At 40.9% G+C, this 19,228-nt stretch overlaps 1 protein-coding gene across 2 annotated transcripts; it reads right to left on the bottom strand.

The window, feature by feature from the left end:
* Positions 1–142: 142 nt before the first annotated feature.
* arhgef15b (Rho guanine nucleotide exchange factor 15b) lies at positions 143–18,092 on the bottom strand. Of its 2 annotated transcripts, none has more exons than XM_067579672.1 (16): positions 17,725–18,092; positions 12,227–12,756; positions 8,977–9,975; positions 8,819–8,873; positions 8,182–8,249; positions 6,995–7,281; positions 5,987–6,147; positions 5,583–5,735; positions 5,047–5,176; positions 4,473–4,547; positions 4,112–4,204; positions 3,824–3,978; positions 2,464–2,631; positions 1,990–2,075; positions 1,775–1,879; positions 143–1,295 (listed from the first exon to the last, which is right to left on the bottom strand). In XM_067579672.1, the coding sequence occupies exons 2-16, from the start codon at positions 12,642–12,644 to the stop codon at positions 1,126–1,128; spliced, it is 3,123 nt and encodes a 1,040-aa protein (XP_067435773.1). In that variant the 5' UTR covers positions 12,645–12,756; positions 17,725–18,092; the 3' UTR covers positions 143–1,125. The 2 variants fall into 2 exon arrangements, with proteins under 2 accessions (XP_067435773.1, XP_067435774.1); XM_067579673.1 differs by lacking the exon at positions 17,725–18,092 and adding an exon at positions 13,265–13,362.
* Positions 18,093–19,228: the final 1,136 nt, after the last annotated feature.

The following is a 19,228-nucleotide window of genomic DNA, read 5'->3' as shown; positions in this document are numbered from 1 at the left end:
TTTTTCTAGGATGAGAATTTATTTCCCACTTGAGAAGAAAAACACTTAATTTTTCATGTCTACCTTTGAGTATTTCACATTCGCCTTGTGTTTTTCTCCCTTGTTACCGTACCTAGCTACAAAGACACACGTTGTTGTTGTTTTTTTTTATTAAAAGCACTACTACTGTTCAGAAGGAAGGAACACCCCACTTAATATTTACATACATATTGTACATTTAGAGTGTATCCACAGATAAATCCCAGTCTGGATTGACATAAAGCTGCAGGGGGAGCTACAGCATTATTTCACACAAGCTAACCAGCTAGTCAACAACACAACTACTGAGCAGAGAGACTGAACTCTAACCGGCAGAATAGCTTAACCCACGTTTACATGCAACATTAAAGCTATTGTGCTTGATGATGCGGGGTCATGATACAAGTCTTGGTGTGTTGTTCTGTGTTCAGAGTTCAATCAAAGGCACTTCCTGTTTAGATTTGTGGTGAGAAATATCCTCTTTTAAAAAAAATAAAATAAAAATGTTAACACTGTTGCATCTTTCAGTCAAGATGTGTTGTTGTTCATGTCGTATCCAGTATTCAGGTCACACAGGTTGACAGGTTTTCACATGTGGCAGGAGTGTCGAGGAGTTAACTAATGTTTGCTTGTGGCGACACGAGGCGTTGTAAAGGAACGCCCGTCTGTTTTCTTTGCAGCAGGTCAGACATTTGTAAAATCTGGTCAGTGAATGGCTAGAATGGTTGGCATTTCAACTGTGTAAGTTTCACAACAATAGAGAGACATGCAGGGCTATGTGCTCGTTAAAAGAGGTCAACTCTGCAGCGGTGACTCTGTACAATGCTGCTCTCTGTGTGTTTGAATGTACATACATAGTCAGTTTTTTTTTCAGCACAAGTAGTGAATGATCCACTTCCCAGTATACACACACATACTCCAGTAGTATAAATAAGGTGATGATTAGTCAGTTGAATTGCAAGCAACTCTTCTCCTTTTATCTTTCAATTCCTGGTTGCTAGAAACCGACACTCAACCAATAAAGTCCCTGAATGAAGACATTTAGCAGTTTGTTTCATTTGCTCCATTTATCGTCCTTAAAATGTAAACACGTTTGATCCGTTGATCCTATTGACCGGTGCGGGTCTTGCTGTTGGCAACAATGCTCGCGGCCTGTATGACTCTGTAGCGCTCGCGCAGGTTTCGTCTCCTCACGTGCTCGTTGGTGATCTCTATGACGTTTGCAATGGGGAACCAGCCCTTCTGACCATCAGATAGACGGATCCCTTCATACCAACCTGGGAATAAAAAGAGGAAAAAATGGGAGGGGGGGAGGAGGAGAGGGGGGGGAAAGAGGACAAACAGGGGAACGTTGGAGGTTTCTGATTCGATTCATGCAAGAAAGTCAAAACAAATCAATAAACTGCTAAGATGCAGGGTTGAGGATTGAGGAAGTTATGAGGATCAGGGTGTATAACGAGCAGTTGAGGAGAGGGGCACATTAATGATACAAAGTCATGTCAGTGCATTCAAATGTATTAGTAGGAAACCTGTCTGTACGGCATTTTAGACTTAAGTATGTTTAGATAGACAAACACTGATAAAGCCAAAAATAGACAAATGGAAAATGACTCAGATCCAGATTGATATCACTATTGTGCAGTTTCAGCCGCAGAGGTGTGTTCTGTAAAAGAGGAAATGTTCTCTTCTGACGTCTCATTTTTAATGTGGAGGGCAGTTTGTCTCCATAAAAAAAAAAACCACTTCACATTCTTACCCTCGTTGGTTTTGCGGATGACGTTGATGATCTCAGTGGGCTCCAGGGTGAGCTCGTCTGCCTGCTGGGCGATGTACTGCTCGACACAGTTCACCTGGGGACAGTCTGACACACACACACACACACACACATAACCGTAAGAAACAATGCATATAAAATCACTTCTGTGTCAAAGAAGATAGAGGTATAAATTCTTTAAGTGCACGTCTCCTCACCCCAGTCCTCATAAATCACTTCGTCTTCATCTCTGTCGGGGTTGGTGGGGTTGGGGAAAGCCGCCATCCACCTGTGCATGTCTGACCTATGGACGTCATATATATTAGTGACAAACGAAACTTTGCAGAGTGGCCACACTTGACTGGGGAGGCCTCATGTTTCATCTCTATTGTTTATGGTTCGTTGACATGCAAACGGAAAAAGCGTCGTGGAACAGGAGTGTCTGTCGGATCCTACTTAAAGCCCCTTTGTGTGAAGGTTTTATCTGATCATCTTTAAAATAATTCTAACATTGTTTATGTCAACTTTTTGTTTATAAAACAATGTGTTCCTGCACTCAATGGCTCCTTTTTCCTTTAGTTTTTCTTTGTAATACGTTATGAAAAGTGCAACACAGTGAAAGTTTCTATCATTCTACAGATTTAAAAGACGTATGATCAATGTCGGTTGGTTATACACGCGGGCCGACTCACTGGGACGGAGCTTTGAACAGCCGCTCCATCATGCGTCCCTGATGGTTTTCCAGCAGCGTGAGGTTGAAGCAGTGCTCGTAGGGGCCCGCGCTGCTCCCGCCTTCTTCTATTGGCTGCACCTGCACCAGAGAGCGGTGAGCGTGGTCAAGCACCACAAAACGCTCGGCGCTGTGAAAGAAAAAGAAGTTAGTTTTAACGAGGGTGAAGTAGCAAAGTGTTAGCTAATAAATACCTTTAGGAATGTGAAGGAAACAATCATGCAGAACAGTGGAATTGTTGGAAGTGGAACTAAGAAATACTGTTAAATTTACTAAAGCAAGTAAAACATGTGACACTGAGTTGTATTTATACGCATGTTGTATGTCCGTATTTATACAATACTGTCACTAACATTACTTCCTGTTACATTTTAGGAAGTTTGGAGTCATTTCACTAGCGATGACACACTTGTCGTGGGGCGACTGCTTTTGTGGTTCGTGTTCACATTGTTCATCTGGCAATATGACAGCCTGTCGAAACAGAAAGTGCTACAGAGAAGTTCAAGAGGTACAGTATAAAACATCCAGCTGAACGGTGAAATGAGTTCACGCACTCCTCCCACCATCTCCGGGGGCTGATGTTTACAGAATGGGAAGTGTAGCGTTACATCTACTGGATGGTTTTTTCCTTCTGGACATGGTTGTACTCATTCAGCTCTGTCTTTAAACTAAAATGCCTGATTGTGCAGGGTGTGGCTAAATTATTAACTAACAATGTGTGACAGAAAGCACTGATGTGTACGACGTCATGCTGTTAGAAAATGTTTCACGCCGACTGACCTCTGCAGGGGTTTGACAGGAATGTAACTGGAGTCTAACGACGTCCGCTCTACGTAAAGACACATAATCTGAGATATTCTACCCTAAAATGTTACAAATACATTAAAATTACGAAAAGCCATGGAAAATCAACAGAATGAATCAAGTAAGGTAATTGAAATTGTAATTTCAAGTGTTTTAGTAATGATCAAAACAGTGTTTTTTAACAGATTTCAGCCAAGTAGAGACAATTATATCATATATTGTGACTTTTTTGAAGGTACCATGTGGAGTTTCTTTGGAGCAGTTTTTTTATGAGTGGTGACTGATTATGACATGATGCACAGTCCTTCCTGTGGTTTCACTCTAATTTAAATGATCTAAAATTGGCTTTGCAAATGTTTCATGAGGAAGGAAGCACAACCCACATTTGTTTGTTTGTTAGACCTCCGGGATACTCACAATGTATTTTGGTGAGTTTGTATTTATTACGGCAGTATTTGTTTTTTAATCAGTGTGTAGGTGATTTGTTAAGACAACAGTATCGATCTCTTCTGCCTCACCCCTTCTTGGTAGCGATGATGAGCAGATCGTTGAACAGAAAGAGGTAGACGGGAGTGAACTTGGCCCTCATGTTGAAGAGAGTTCCCCCTTTGGACATTTCCTGGAGCTCGCCCTTCTTCTCTAGGTATCGAGTCTGGGAGATGATCGGGATGGCCTGGAGGGAGCGGAGGAAGAAACTTTTATCTCTTTTTCTAAATGGAAAGTCCAAACAACTGGTATCCAACTACATGCAGACAAGTAAAAATCACTTTTCACACTTTTATGTGTTTGTGTACACTGGATTTCACCTTGAGCTTGTCAAACTCCAGCGTTTGCGAGACATGGATCAACTCCTCCATCTGTCTCATCTTTCCCACCTGCGTGTTACACTCGTCAATGATCTGTGTGAATAAAATGATAAAAGAAACACTTTCATGTGAGTCAAGAGGTTCACATAGAAGTGACTGTGTCTCTAAGAGTATCAGGTTCATTCCTTGAACAAATACCCTCAGATAGCAATCCGTGACTCATTGTTACAGCGGGACTCATTCGATAGGAAATCCTTCACTTGGGACAATGGATGACGTCACGTTTCCAGAGCAATGCAAAGCTCTCGAGAGTCAAATTATAAAGATTTGTAATGGAAGGTGAAGAGTGAGGGGCGTTTACCTTTGACACCGAAGCCAAAGCCTTGGAAGCCGTCTGCTCCTCTTTCGTCCCTTCTTTTGTTCTCTTCAGGATGTTCTGGAACAACAAACAACAACTTTCCATTTCTGCGACGGGACAAACAGCATCAACAGGATACATTTTTCCATCCAAGCACAAACAAGGTTGAGACAAGGTGTCTCGTGTGTTTGCATATAGATCAAGAGTATACTGACGAGGAAGATTAAGTTGGAATGAGGACATTCCACTGAGAAACGAGGCGTGATGAACTCGGTATTGTCTTTCAATAGCTGCTAGCAGGAGAACAGATAGGGTAAGTTATACAGAGTATACTGTGGAATTTTGTTTGGACACTTGAGAAAAATATTTAAAGGTTGCAGAGGGTAATTGCATTGTAGTCATGCTCCAGTAACACTGCTGTGACTCTGACCTCTAGTGCTCTCTGCTCACAGGAGACGAAAAACCAACAGCTAACAGGCGAGTTTCTAGTCCTTCAGTGAAAAGATAAAGCCTGCACACTGACTCTAAACCACACATTTATTTAAATGCACAATACTATTCTCATGATGCTGCTCACCTCAATGAGCATTTTGATGCGTGTAATTCGCTGGAAAGGCAGGAGCAAGAAGGACATGAAGGGCAGCCGCTGGCACTGAGGCGACTCTTGGAGACGGGTGATGACCGACGCAAATTGCACGTTGTTCTTCCTGCAGATACACATATAAGCACGTAAATTATACACATATGCACCATAGCATGTGAGCGTCTGTAATGTTCCTGTGGTGGTGGAAGAGCAAAAAGAAGGGAGAAAGGAGATTTAAGTGGATAAAACTTCATTGAACAACATTGTTTTTTTGCAAGTTTTCCAGCTGTATTTCAAAAGATTTTGGATGATGACAACATATTGTATGTCAGTAAAAGGTTTTTTCCAAATTCTCAGGTTGTGACTCAATGCTGGAAATTTTAAACCGGGGGAAAAGAATATTTGTGAAAATCTGTGCTTGTGAGAAAACACAGTTGAGACCCAAGCAGCCTGCTTTACTGACAGTTGAATCTCACCATTTCTTAACTTCCTCAACTAAACTCTAAAAAACACTGACTGGTGTTTCTTACATGAGCGAGGTGTAGATTTTCTCCTGGTAGATCTGGTTGCGGACGTAGTCGATGTAGGCGGGGAAGTTGTGCTGGGCGTGGTAGTGGATAATGTCACAGATGTCTGAAAAGACAAAATTCTCAAATATGCGGTCCTCCAGGTCCTTTAAAAACCTGCAGGGTCAGACAGCAAAGGTTTCATTAAAAAACCTCTGAGAAACTGAGTGTTAACTCGTAGTGCCAACTTGTTTTGAACATCTTAATTGACCATTTCATTGCCTCAATTCAGGAAATGACTCATTACATGTTTGTTGTTCCATTCACCTCTTTAACCAAGTGACCTCCTCGCAGTTTAAGCCATAAACCATCTTCCTATTTCCCCTTTTCCTTTATCTCCCTTCATGCTTCGTCCTGCCATTTCTCACCTCTCGCTGACCTCGCGCACCCTCAGGATGTTGGAGAAAAGGGTTTTCTTGTCCCTGATGATCATCGTCTCCTCTAGATCCCGGCTGTCCAGGAAGTGTTCGGTCAGAACGCGCAGGGATCGAAGGTAAGAGGCCTCCGATGTCAGGACCTCAAACATACTCTGAGAGGAAGCGGACAAGATAAAGTTCAGGCTTGAAATGAAGCCGTCACGTGCCACAATTTGTGTAGATTTCCTGTATATTACGTTTTTCAACCTGCTGGATGAAATGCCTTGTTTTTAGGGAGACCCATGTCCCAAGTTGATGACTGGCAATAAGGATAGTTGTTATATCTCACATCAGATTAGCAAGGTTTTGCCCAAACAAGCCCCAAGTCAGGAAGTCATCGTCTTTTAATCTTTTTATCATCTCTCTATTGTTTTTAGTAAAAAGTCAAAAAAACATAAATAACAAATTGTTTCCTTTCAATTTTCTCCTTTAATTTGGTTGTTTAATTTTTTTATGAGGTAATCTAAAGACTATTAAACTTTAAACTATTGTACTGCAAACTGGATTTACATGTTATTTAATCCCTTTTTTAAGAGAAGAAAATGTGACAGATGAGAGAGAAAAGGACCAATTTTAAATAAATTGATTTACATCCCTTTCCAAAGCGATGTCGATGCACCAACTACAGTTTACTCCGAACAAACTGCTGATGCTGCAACTGGAAACTAACATGCTTCACTTCCCGTACTCACGTTGGAAAGTTAGAACTGGGATTGTAAAAGCTTTCATGAGCCGGGGATCAGGTGACTCAATATAATTATACAGCAGTGAGTAATGCGCTGAGGCAGAATGAACTTTAATTCCTATAAAAACGTCTGATTATTACTTTAAGGTGTTATTAAAAATGTGATACAGCATATCCCATTCCTCTTCTCCTCGCCTCATTGATTTCTCTTGATGGGATCTCTCCTCCCTACATCAGCCTCTCCCTGCTCTCCTCACATCACATTAACTCCTCACCTCCTGGTACTTGCACTGTTCAGGGGTGAGCTGCTCCAGCACGCCACTGTCCCGTACGGCTGGGAGGTCCTGCCACAGGGTGCTCTGGCCTGGTGTGGGCACCGGGCTGCTTTTGGGTGCTCCGTTTCCAGTCGCAGTTCCAGTTCCAGTTGGCGTCCCAGTCCCGGACAGGCGGGCGTTCCAGTCCATGGCGTAGTCCACGCTAGTCTTACTGATATTACGGCAAACCGTCTGGCGTCGGATCTCCTTGGTGATGACAGTGGCACGGTATGTCTGGTAAAGGGGCTCTGAGGAGGGAAACAAGTCACAAATAAAAATAATAAGAAAGTATGTAAAAGGTTAATGACTCTGACTGGTCAATAACATGATGCATTCAAGTTCCAACTGATGCAGTCAGTTAAAAACTGGACATTAGTTTATTAGCTACACTTGTACAATCCAACAATGCAATTCAATACAGAAGCCTTGTAATGTTAAGTTCAGACAGTAGTTGATTCAACTCTGGTGATTTTTGAGGCTTTCCCATTGAACTGCATCACAAATCCTCAAAAATTACAAAATAACTTCATGAAGATGAGATTTATTGAAAAGCTGTTGTACTGGATGGCAGGAAGTTGAACATGTGTATGTAATAATCCGGTAATGTGCCTCCAACAGCTCAATCAGTGTAATTTGTTCACTGACAGAGTTTTGACAAAATTAGCGTGTTTAGCCTGAAACTGTGTCCAAACTCAATTCTACACACTAATTAAAAGATGAAGTGATAGAATAAACAATTATTTAAAAAAAAAAAATCCAAAGTTTGATTGACATCTGTTGGTTGCATTGCATCATGTCCTGTTAGCTTAAAAAGTATGTTGTTTTTTTGTACACTGAAGGCAAAACAGGATACCATGACTAACAGTATATAGTAGCTACTACTGTATACAATTAGCATGTATATGAAAGTGGGACACAGCATGAGATATTAACTGTGAGGTGCAGATGAAAAGATGCCAAAACACCAGATTTCATCCAATTGAAGATGAATTTACGCTAAAATTCTCAAAGAGAAATAACTGAATTCATCAAATTATAGTGTTACATGGCTAACACGCTAAAATTGTGTCCTTCACAATTTCCATCACTGTGATACTTTCAGTGACTCAACAGATGTTTTTCTGTTTTCTGTGTAACAGGTGTCTTACCATCCTGCAGCCGGGACTCCCAGCTGAACGAGGACTCCCTCCTGAGAGAGTTGCTCCTGACTGGACGTCTGAAACAGGAAGAGTGGAGAGAGGAGAAAAGAATCAACCAGCGTGAACTGGAACAAAACTGTTCAACAAAAAGTGTGAGAGACACAGTTAATGTTTCCTCCACATACAATAGGCCATCTATTCTGACTTACTGGTTGGATTTTATATTTCTAATACTGTCAACAAATCCCACAGAAAACAGAACCAGCATTGTGTCTGTGTGTCTCTGGATACTATCTGACTTCACTATTTTGTGACTATAAACACCAAACCCATTTCTTCCAACTGAAGATGTAAATTGTCACAAATACAAAACGTACATTTCTTTGTTTTTTAAAGGCTAAATACAGCTAAAACAGCTGGACACTGTAGTTTTTAAGAAATGTTACTCAAACAGGAGTAAATAGTGAATGTGTTGGGGACTATTTTCAGTTGTGGATTAATACATATTTGTTGTATTTCTAGCAGCAGGATGATTTATGTGGACGGACTCAAATCAATCAGAAAAAATGTAGAATATTGTCAGCCTCATCTTTTCAAAATAAGGGAAGTTCAAGCCAAAGTGTGAGGTCAGAGAGTGATAACTTACGGTTCTTCCATCGTCTCCTCTTTCTCTCCTTCATTCCCTCCATTCTCCTCTCCTTCTAAAAAGACAAATAAATGGTGTCATTGCTCTCCATTATGCAAATTTGTGCGTCATTCACGACTCATTTCAGGCAAAGATAATAGTGTTTGTTCAGTACAAACCTTTTTTCTGTGTGAGGGATTGCATTGAGGCACTGCTGAGCCTCCTGGGATCTGTCTTTGGCGGTGGAGGTGGGGGTCTTTGAGGCTGGAGGCTGCTGGTCGGGGGTGGAGTGATGGCTCGTTGGGGGCTGAGCCCGCTGGCGGTGGAGCTGCTGGGGGAGGAGGGCCGCAACGAGCGCCACTCCTCCAGGGTGGGCTGCGGGAGAGGAATGCCGCCCCGGTGGACCGGCGTGAGGCTGCGGCTGTCCTGAGTCACCGGCATGCGGGGCGGGATGGCAGGCGGCACGTCGTCTGGGCTCGATACTGAACCAACATCCACCTGGAACTCTGATGTCGGGTCTGAGGTGCTGGAGGGCAGCTTAGATTGACGGGCTGGTTTGCGCACCTTGATAAGAGGAATATCCAGTTCCTTACACAGAGATGTGGATTTTTTGGGGGTAGGGTCAAACACTGGGAGCGTGGCCTCGTAAATATTTTCTTCTTCGTGGATGGATTTTGGGATTGGCGGCGACTGAGACTGTTTGGGGGGAACGGGGGGAGACTGAGAGCGAGTGACGGCGCGGGACATGAGGACAGCGTGAGGACCTGGGTCCGACCGCCTCCTGTTACCCTCGCTGATTAAAACGTCCAAAGACTGGTAAAACTTTGCTTTGTCTTGTTTCGACACCTCACCCTCATCAACCACAGAAGTCCTGTCCACCTCGTCCGCCTCGCTGTCCCCTTCCCCTCCCCTCTCCACCTCCGCATCCTTGTCTTCCCCCTCCTCCGACCTGTCCTCCTCCCCATCGGTCCCATCCTCCTCTGTCTCCTCCACTTCCTCCTCCTCACCGTCTTCCGCGTCAACGGGCACCCATATCAGTTTCATGCCCGGCCGCTGGAAGTGGCAAACACAGCCGCAGCACGGGTCGCAGCAGGGACTGAGCGGCGTGTCTGGACTGCGCTCGACCTCCGCTTCCCCTCCTCCGTTCAGCTGAACCTCCACCTCTTTCCCATCAGGCGCTGCATCAGAAAGAAGCAACATAGATTAACTGATTTGTACTGTTCAAAAGAAAGGGAAGAAAGTAAATCAAAGTAAATTTCTTTGACATTTTTTTTTAGTTCTTCTAAATGTTGATACAGAAATAAACGCATCAATGCTCATTTTTCCACCACATCCGAGGCTACAACAGTGAGGCTGATGGGTGTGAGTGGGCCGTTTCCTGTCTTTCCCTACATGTGTATCCCCAGATAGGACAGCTCACTTTCATTAAGAGCTTTTTTTTTTTTTTTTCCCCCCATCTGCTCTCCTCATAACAGCTCCACATGGCAGACACCGGACTGTCGAGTCAGCATGCAAATACAGCGCGTCTGCAGTGTGCGAGTGGTGCCTTCAAATATTCATGGAAAGTTTGGAGCGTTGTGAGGGAAAAATCCAATATTGACCAAAGGAAATGGAAGAGGTGAAGAGAGGACAGAGGAGAATGAGGGTGAAGGTTAAATGACCGACATTTTCTGCATCGGACGATACAGATGCTGATTTTTAAAAGCTTGATATAAATAAAAAACGCAAACCAGATTAAGCTTTACACATGTGTTTTTAAGGTAACTGCATTATTTTATTAAAAAGCCATGATTATTTTATTATGTTGCAGTCAAATACTTACATAAAATGAATCACCAACTTCAAATAATCAATTAAAGTTATATATCAAGTAAACATGTCAAACATTATATTGATTCATCTTCTCAAATGTGATGATTTTGCTGCTTTTCTTTGTTTTTATCTCATTTAAAAGTTTCATATCTTTGTGTTTTCACTGTTGGTCAGACGAAAAAAATGCAATTTGTAGTCGTCACCTGGGGCTCTGAGGCGTTGTGTTGAGCATTTTCCTTTTTTTTTATGACAGTTTATAGTCTAAACAATTCATTAACAGATTATTTGATCTTGAAAATATTCGTTAGTTGTAGCCGTAATCAGCTGTGAAGAGATTATTTCCTTCTATAGCTGATATTGAATTGATAGCACGCTGATGTGTTGCTACAGAAACTGAGGACCTGATTGACTTTTCTCTGTTGCTTGAAAGGGAACCAAAATAAGGAAGTGATAGTAAAGTGTGTGTAACGTAGGAAGGAACAAACAAATTCCTGTTTAATGAGACAAACAATAAATGTCACTGTTAGAACTGTTAGGTTCTTCTTTTGTTGAGTCAGGAAATATAGGTCGTCATGACACAGCAAAAAAAAAACACTCAAGACATCCAAATGTTTGCTGTGTTTTACTTACTAGCTAAAACGACTGGAAGATACTGGAAGATGATAAGGTGCATTATCTTTTCTTACTGGAGCAGAGTGAGCGTCACTTTGTGGTTTCATGTTTCACACACACATATTTTCTCCTACACACACACAGTAAATGTGCACCTATGCAGGTGATCAGCTGACTGACAGAACCTGTTTATGACAGTTGGAACAGATCAGTCAGCGGCACCACACCTGTCTGTCTGTATGCTATAGATTTCACTTTTCAACCAATCAGTGCGCTCACTCTATGTGAAGGTCTGTACGTGCATGCACGCACTTTCTGCATTCACCAATAAATGCACCATAATGTAATCAATACTTGATTCTAATCTAAAAGTAGTCATTACGCTGTCGGTTGAATGTGTGACTGTGTGACAGTGTGTTTGTTCGGTGACCTCTGATGTCTGTCTTGTTGGATAAAAGGTGCAATAAATCACTTTGAATGTGTGAATAACAACCGAAGGTAAAAGTCTAAAACTTTCAAGAAGTCATGTGACACATTTCCCTTATGTTTCCCAAATCAAGCTGGTAGAAAACTACGACTAGAAAATAGACACATCTGCTGTTATTGTAGCATTAACCTCACTTTATTCTGTGCATCTTTAAGATTTGTGATGCTCTTATAATTAATACTCACCTTTAAATGCTGTAAATGCTTCTTAACTTTTTAAAATTAAAATTAACTTTTAACTTTACTTGTCTCTTTTAGTCTTGTTTTTATTTTTACTGTTTCTTACTGCTCCTCTTCTTATATTCCTGTAAAGCACTTTGAATTTCCTTGTGTATGAAATAAGCTTCATAAATAAACTTGTCTTGCCTTTAACTTCATTATTATTAAAAGAAATTTGGTTTGCAGGCAAGACACGTGTCTTAAGAACTCTCTGATGATAACGTAGTGCATGAGTGCAGTATAAAACATAAATTATTAGTAATATTTAAACCATACACCCGAGATTAAAACCCACAGTACCTGATCGACGTCCTTCCACGCCGATGCCGTCCCCCTCCTCTCCTCCCAGACTCTCTTTCTGCTTCTGCGGGACGCGGCTCCTCTTGGCAGGCAGCGGAGGCGCCTGCTCTCTGCCGATCTGAAGCTGCAGACTGGCACGGCCCGGTTTGGGCTTTATGGTCGGCGGCCTTTTGAACCGCTTACTTGTCTTGAGTTCTGCGCTACCATTAGTGGGGTGTTCATTGGCTTCATTTGATGCAGACTCCTGTTTGCTAAACTTGTTCACAATCCTCTTGACCTTCCCACTGCTGCCTCTGTCCCCGAGAGGAGGGGAGCTGGTTTGCGTTGACGGTTTTGGAGGGATCTCCGGTCTCGGTTTGGTCTCGGGTTTGAGAGGTAACGGCGACGTGGGCGGTGGAGATACTTCCTGGACAGACATGGTAGCTGGAGGGGGGGGGGGTCGTCTCTTATGGTATGTTTTCACTCCCGGCCCTGACCAATCAGAGGCCAGGCTTCGAGGGCAAAGGTCAATGTGAGCATGTCATCCTCACCTGATGAGAGGAGAGGAAAGAACAGGAATTATCAAATGTGACTGTCATCTACTTCTCATATAGTAACACAGAAAATTACGTCTATTTTTTAAAAATGTTCTCAAATTTTTGCTTTTTTTGTGTATTTCTAGACACTTTAACCTCCTCTGACCTCTCAAAATTCTTCAAATGAAACAACCCAAGACATTAAAATCACTCTTTAGTTGACCCGCTAATAACTCACATCAACATTAAGGTCATAACTGTAAAGTTTGTTCACAAGTAGATATATTATCTAATATAATATCTGGTTCTAATCAGGGACCTTTGTTTTATATTAATCCCTATCTGTCTTTTCACTTTCCTGTCATATATCTGTTGTCCACTATCTATCTAACACTATATGATTACTAAACACTTTCTGTAGCTGAGCTGTCATACACATTTACAACAAGGCAATAAACATCACATAATCCAACATCTCTATTACAGTATAATCCTACAATTAGACTTTGAACTCTGTGCTTACAGTACATCCCCCCTCCTCCCCTCTGTAGGGACTCAGAGGAAAATGAACTTTGCACTGTAAGGAGCCCACTCCTTCCTGGCTGCAAATGAAACACAGAGAAGCAAAAAACCAGCTCAGTAGCTGACACGGACAAATCTGCATTTCATGGCTGCGCAGTAAAGGAAAATCAAGCGATTCTGTTCCCTTTAAATTATGAGAGACTATTGATTATTATGTGCTAATGTTCCCTGAACTCTCCGTATGACTCCTTAAATTGTTATTTATTTATGACTTTAATGGCTGGATGTATCAGCAGCATCAGAGTAGGGATCTAACATGAGCTTTCCATTTCAAGGAGGATAATAAACAACGTCTGTTAAACGAAAAGCTGAGATTATTTTCAATTTCGATATTATTTTGTCCTGTAAAAAGGTTTTTCTTTGATTTGCTGCCAATGAATGTGTAACATCTGCTCAGACGGCTTCCATTTGGCACAGTATCACATGATTCATGACACATCAATCCTATTAATAGTTAACTACTGTTTCAATACAAAGGTGCTTTAAAATCACTCCACCCTGCAGGTTGAACAGCCTCAAGCGCCTTGTAGTCTTTTCACCTGTTAGCTGGACTACAAGTGCTCTGAAAAACACAATTTGTTTTATACTTTTCATTTATTGTACTCAGACTTTACATAGACATCCACATTTTTAAAAAGTCTGCACTGATTCGGTCTTTTAAAAATTTAAACATTGACAAACTTCCGTATTCAAAGCACTCTAGTTATTCAAATGAAGCCAAAGCGCTGACTGACTCTTCTCTCGGCCTCGTAAGTGTCTATAAAAAGAACCGTGATGAAAATAAAATGAAATCCAGCTTCCATTCAGGGCGACTAAATGGCCACGCTGCAGATTCTTTTCACCATATGTTTTCTTTTTTTGATGAGAGAGCAACAGCTGATGCAATACCAAACCAAACAAGGGTTAGTCATCTTCTGAGTCACACAGAAAGATAGAGCAGACAAGCAGCAGACGACGTCGCTGCGTTTAGTTTGGATTACACACAATCATTGCAACAAATGTCTTTTAGATGACTTGATTAATCATTTAGTTTGTACATGATTTGTGTAGATGAACCAGACAATGTGTCTATTGAAGTGACAATGATAGTTTTGCATAATAAATTATTTATCGCTTAATCCATTTTTAATACATCAGTGCAAAAATACAAAACATTTACAGGTTCCAGTTTGTCAAATGTGAGAATTTGCTGCTTTATCTGCTTTTATGTCATTTTAAATGTAATTAATTGGACTGTTGATTTGACAAAACTATCAATAAGTGACATCACATTGGGCTCTGGGAAATAATGAACTATTTGTCGACATTTTATGGACTAAACCAGTGGTTCTTCTGATCCTTCTAATCTTTTCTGTTTCTTGTGAATTTCTGGATCATTTTCACCTCTTTCAAACAAGAACAGAGAAGTAGGGCTGCAACTAACCAATATTTTCTTTACCGATTAATCGTTTTGTTTATAAAAATGTCAGAAAAACCCCTGATTTAATGTTTCAGAGTCCAAGATGGGGTCTTCAAATGTCTTGTTTTGTCTGATCGACAGTTGAAAACTAAAATATATTGAGTTTACTATCATGTATGACACATACAAGTTTCAAATCCTCACATTTGAGAAGCTACAACCACCGAATGTTTGGCATTTTTCCATAAAAAGTAACTAAAACGATCATTCAATTACCAAAATAGTTGCAGATTAATCTTCTGTCGACCGCATTAATGACTAATCGTCTACTGAGAAGCATTAATGACCCTTTGGTTGAACTGGTAGACAAGTAGACATTTGAAGGGGTCATAAGTCGAGACGGTTGGTACCACTGGGCTCAGAAATGAATCAATTAATTAAAGAAATGTGAAAAAGATTAAACAGTGATGAAGTGGCCAATTTAAATATGAAACACATGTTCTTATCTGCACCATGTTTTCTGTATTGGACACGCATGAAGTCATCTATTGCTCTGTGAGAGATTAAAGGTTCCTCATGTCATTTTAAAGTGCCAGTAAATTCATATGAAGTTGTGACCGAACCAGGAATTAATCAACAGTAGTGCTTCATACCAGCTGGTAAACAAACACATCAAAGACAGCAATCTGCAATAATGGGTTTGTGACTTGACAGAGTCTCTTCCACACGGCTCTCCAAAGTCAATAAAGCAACCCGTAGCTGTTTATTGTTGGGAAAGTGCACCAGCTAGTCAAACCAGTTTGGACAGACACTGTACATTCACTCGGCTTACAAGAAAGAGACCGACGAGGTTTCATATTACATTCTGACAGGAAAAATGTTTTTGAGTTGACAAGAGCGATGTTCCGAGCAATTATGAAATGACTGAACATCTTTCCATCTTCTAACACCTTCCTCGTCTTCTTCTTCTTCACTTCCTTGAATTTTATTTACTCAAATCCAAGCAAAGAAATATTTGGTAACACGTTATTTTACGGATCCTTTAGTTTCTTACTAATTTCCAGCAAATTTTCTCAATAATTTCCTAAAAGTAGCTGCTGTGTGACTGTTAGGGCATTTCTTTGAAAAGGTTATATGATGGTATTTGGGAAATGCACTCATTGAAGAGTTTTTCGGAAAGACGCTAATACAAACTAAGTATTTTCTGTCAGTTAAATTGTTAAGAGTATAATTTATAAAGAATTTTTGAAAATTAACAATTAGGAACCCAAATATAATGAGGCACTTACCAACTAAACCAACATAACACTTCTTATAATTTATACCAAAATGCATCACAATTTCTGTAAAATGTCCTAGAAATTAACTGTTAAATACCTGAAAATTACATCGAAAATTTCCAGGAATTTGTCATAAGATTCAAGGGCCTGTTAAGTAAAGCGTTACCCTGAAAAGTGTGTTTTACAGAATCGTTAAGAAGTTATTAAGATGTTTTACAAATTAACAACTACATATGAGCCCAAATGTACTTAACAACTACATCAACTTAACATTTTTTCCATTTTTCTTGCGATTTGAACCAAATTGCACCACACCTCTTTCTGGAAAATGGAGACATTTTTAAAAACCAGCAGTACTGAGTTGTTTTATAACCTCAGACATCAGCAAACATGATATTACCATACCAGTGTGTGTGGGTGTGTGTGTGTGTGTATGGGTGGGTGTGTAATGTAGGTCTTTCCAGGTTTCAGTTTAGGCCCTCTGGTTATTATCATTGTACACAGAGTGGCACATAAACCACTAATAGGAGGGTGTGTTCAGTCACAAAGCACTCATCTAGACAGTGGGGATAACACATTCTGATTATGTGTATAAATGCACTTATAGATCAAATGAGATGGAGTACACTTGAGGTTACATCTCCCCCACTCTGACTTTCTTTCAGTCAGCCCCCACCATCAGATTTCACATCTTTTGTCTCCCTTTGCTGTATTGACCTGGTTAGTTCAATAGCCACGTCCTCCAGTCTACTGGACCCCAAACACATGCACAGGCTGGGTCAGTGGGCCAGTCATTCATCCCAGTAAGGGTATTTGTCCTGGTGGATCCAATATATGTCAGATATGGTGTTATCCCTTAAATCAGACCAGCTTGAGAACAATCCTTAAGTGCTTAAAAAGGACCCCATTAACACAATGCTCTCAGTGTGTGTGTGTGTGTGTGTGTGTGTGTGTGTGTGTGTACAGTATGCCATCTGCTCTGGAGACTAATGGGTTGGTGTGTATAAAATGGGTAGGGGGACTTTAAGAGTGGGTTAGCATCAACCAGTAAAATACATGTGATGAGTGTGTGAGCTCCACGCTGGCCAGGAAGAGAGGACGGAAAAGGTGTGTCGAGAAGGAAAACACACACACACACACCACACACATAGGGGTGGGAATGCTCGAGGAATAAACATTCATAGCTTTCCTATTAATATATAAATGTAAATATGCTGTTTAGCAGTGTGTGACATGCTTTAGGTGTAATAAGATACAGCTAGAGGGAAATATGCCAACTATGCCAATAAGCCTACTATATGTCAATTTTATTGATAGAAAACACACATTTTCCAAAATTAGAATACATGAAAGGTAATTAACTGTTGTGGGAAGGCCATTCATGAAATACTTAAAGTCAAAGGTGGCTTATAATAGTCTTATGTGTGTCACTCATCAAGTAATAGATAGTCCAGGTGTTGATAATTGGTGTATATATATATAAATAGTAATACTGTCTAAATATTCTACACATGAAATTCTGCACTGACACCACAGGGGTTGAAATATGTGCAAAGTCACTGTAATCTTATGAAACCTTTTAAAAGTATTAAAACAGGTTTTCCATTAACGAGAACAGGTGCTTTCAGGTTCAACCGTCCAAGTCAACGAAACCGCTCCAGCAAAACCACCGATATTGAATTAATCCCTAAAAAATCATAAAATACAGTAAAGGAAACTCACCGAAAATTATTCAGGCATGTCTGAATCGCAGTCCTGAGTCATTCGGCTCTAGTGTTGGCAGTCCAACATAGTTAGCTTTGAGGCAAGAAAACGGCTTTAACAGTTATAGGTTAAAATAGGTCCGGAGAGCCGCTACGTTAAGTTAATGCACTAAAAACTTCACTCGTCCAGCGGAAACAGAAGAAAAAAACGCTTTTTAAAATACACTGTAAACAAAAAACGATTCAGTGTCTTCTTGTTTATCATAACTGGCTGGTTGTCTTCGCCCCCATCATCGCCCCGTTGTTGTCTCCTCTTTGTTACCGGCGGCTTGTGTGAGTAGAGAAGACGGGAGGCAGCAGAGCCCCAACCGATCGCCAAGTTACTATGGAAACACATCCATAGGTTCCGGTACGGGCTTTCAAAAATAAAACCCGTGTTTTATGAATGAACGAATTAAACTTAATTGATCCCCACAGGGGAAATTCACTTGTTACAGCAGCTCAGTAATTAAGAAGTAAGTAAGAAAAGAAAAGCGTGAATGAGTGATAAATAAGAGCTAAAAAATAAAGACTGTATATACATACAGAAGAGTAACAAATTAAAGGAAAAACCTGAAGAAAAGAGTGGAGAAACGTGACAAATGCAGATGAGTACAGTTAAGGAAATAACATCCAATCATACTCTGTGGCATGTATAAAAATGTTGAGCAGGCCCAGTTGATTCTGATTTTGTATCAAGATGACAAGATGACTGCTCAACTGGCTAGTGTTTCAATGGGAACAGTTACAAAAGTGACATCCGCATTTAGATCTAGACTATGTCAGCAAGAACAGTCCGTAGACAATTACATAGAGAGGGATATTATAGTAGGGTGGCAGCACATAAACCTCTCATTACAAAGATGAATGCACATTTGAGAGTTCAGTGGTGCAAAAACTGTAGGCACTGGTCTACAGAGATGTGGAAAAAAAGTGATATGGTCAGATGACTCATCCTTCAGCATATTTTCTACAAGTGGGCGAATGTCTGTGTGGCGGTCACCAAGAGAACAGCACAGGCCTGAATGTTTGACCCCTACAGTGAGGGGATCTGGTGGCTCTGTTATGCTTTGTGGGGCATTTTGCTGGCATGGTTTGGGTCTTCTTGTCCCCTTAGAGGGAAAGGTGACTGCAAATCAATACAAAGTTGTTCTGAGTGATCACCCTCCAGGGAGTGGTCTCTTCCAGGATGACCCCATCCACAGGGCATGAGGGGTCACTGAATGGTTTGATGAGTGATCAATGATGTGAATCATATGCTATGGCCTTTGCAGTCAACAGATCTCAACCCAATTGAACACCTATGGGAGATTTTGGACTGATGTGTTAGACTGATATGTTAAACACCAAACGAGGGAATATATTTTGGAAGAATGGTGTTCATCCTTCTAGTAGAGTCTAGAGACTTGTAGAATCAAAGCCAAGGCACATTGAAGCTGTTCTGGTGGGACGTGGTGGCCAAACACCTTACTAAGACAATTCAT

The sequence above is a fragment of the Thunnus thynnus genome, chromosome 22, assembly GCF_963924715.1.
Source record: "Thunnus thynnus chromosome 22, fThuThy2.1, whole genome shotgun sequence".
NCBI classification, from domain to species: domain Eukaryota; kingdom Metazoa; phylum Chordata; class Actinopteri; order Scombriformes; family Scombridae; genus Thunnus; species Thunnus thynnus.
Note: the sequence above shows the minus strand (reverse complement) of the source record. Positions and strands in the feature narration are given on the sequence as shown.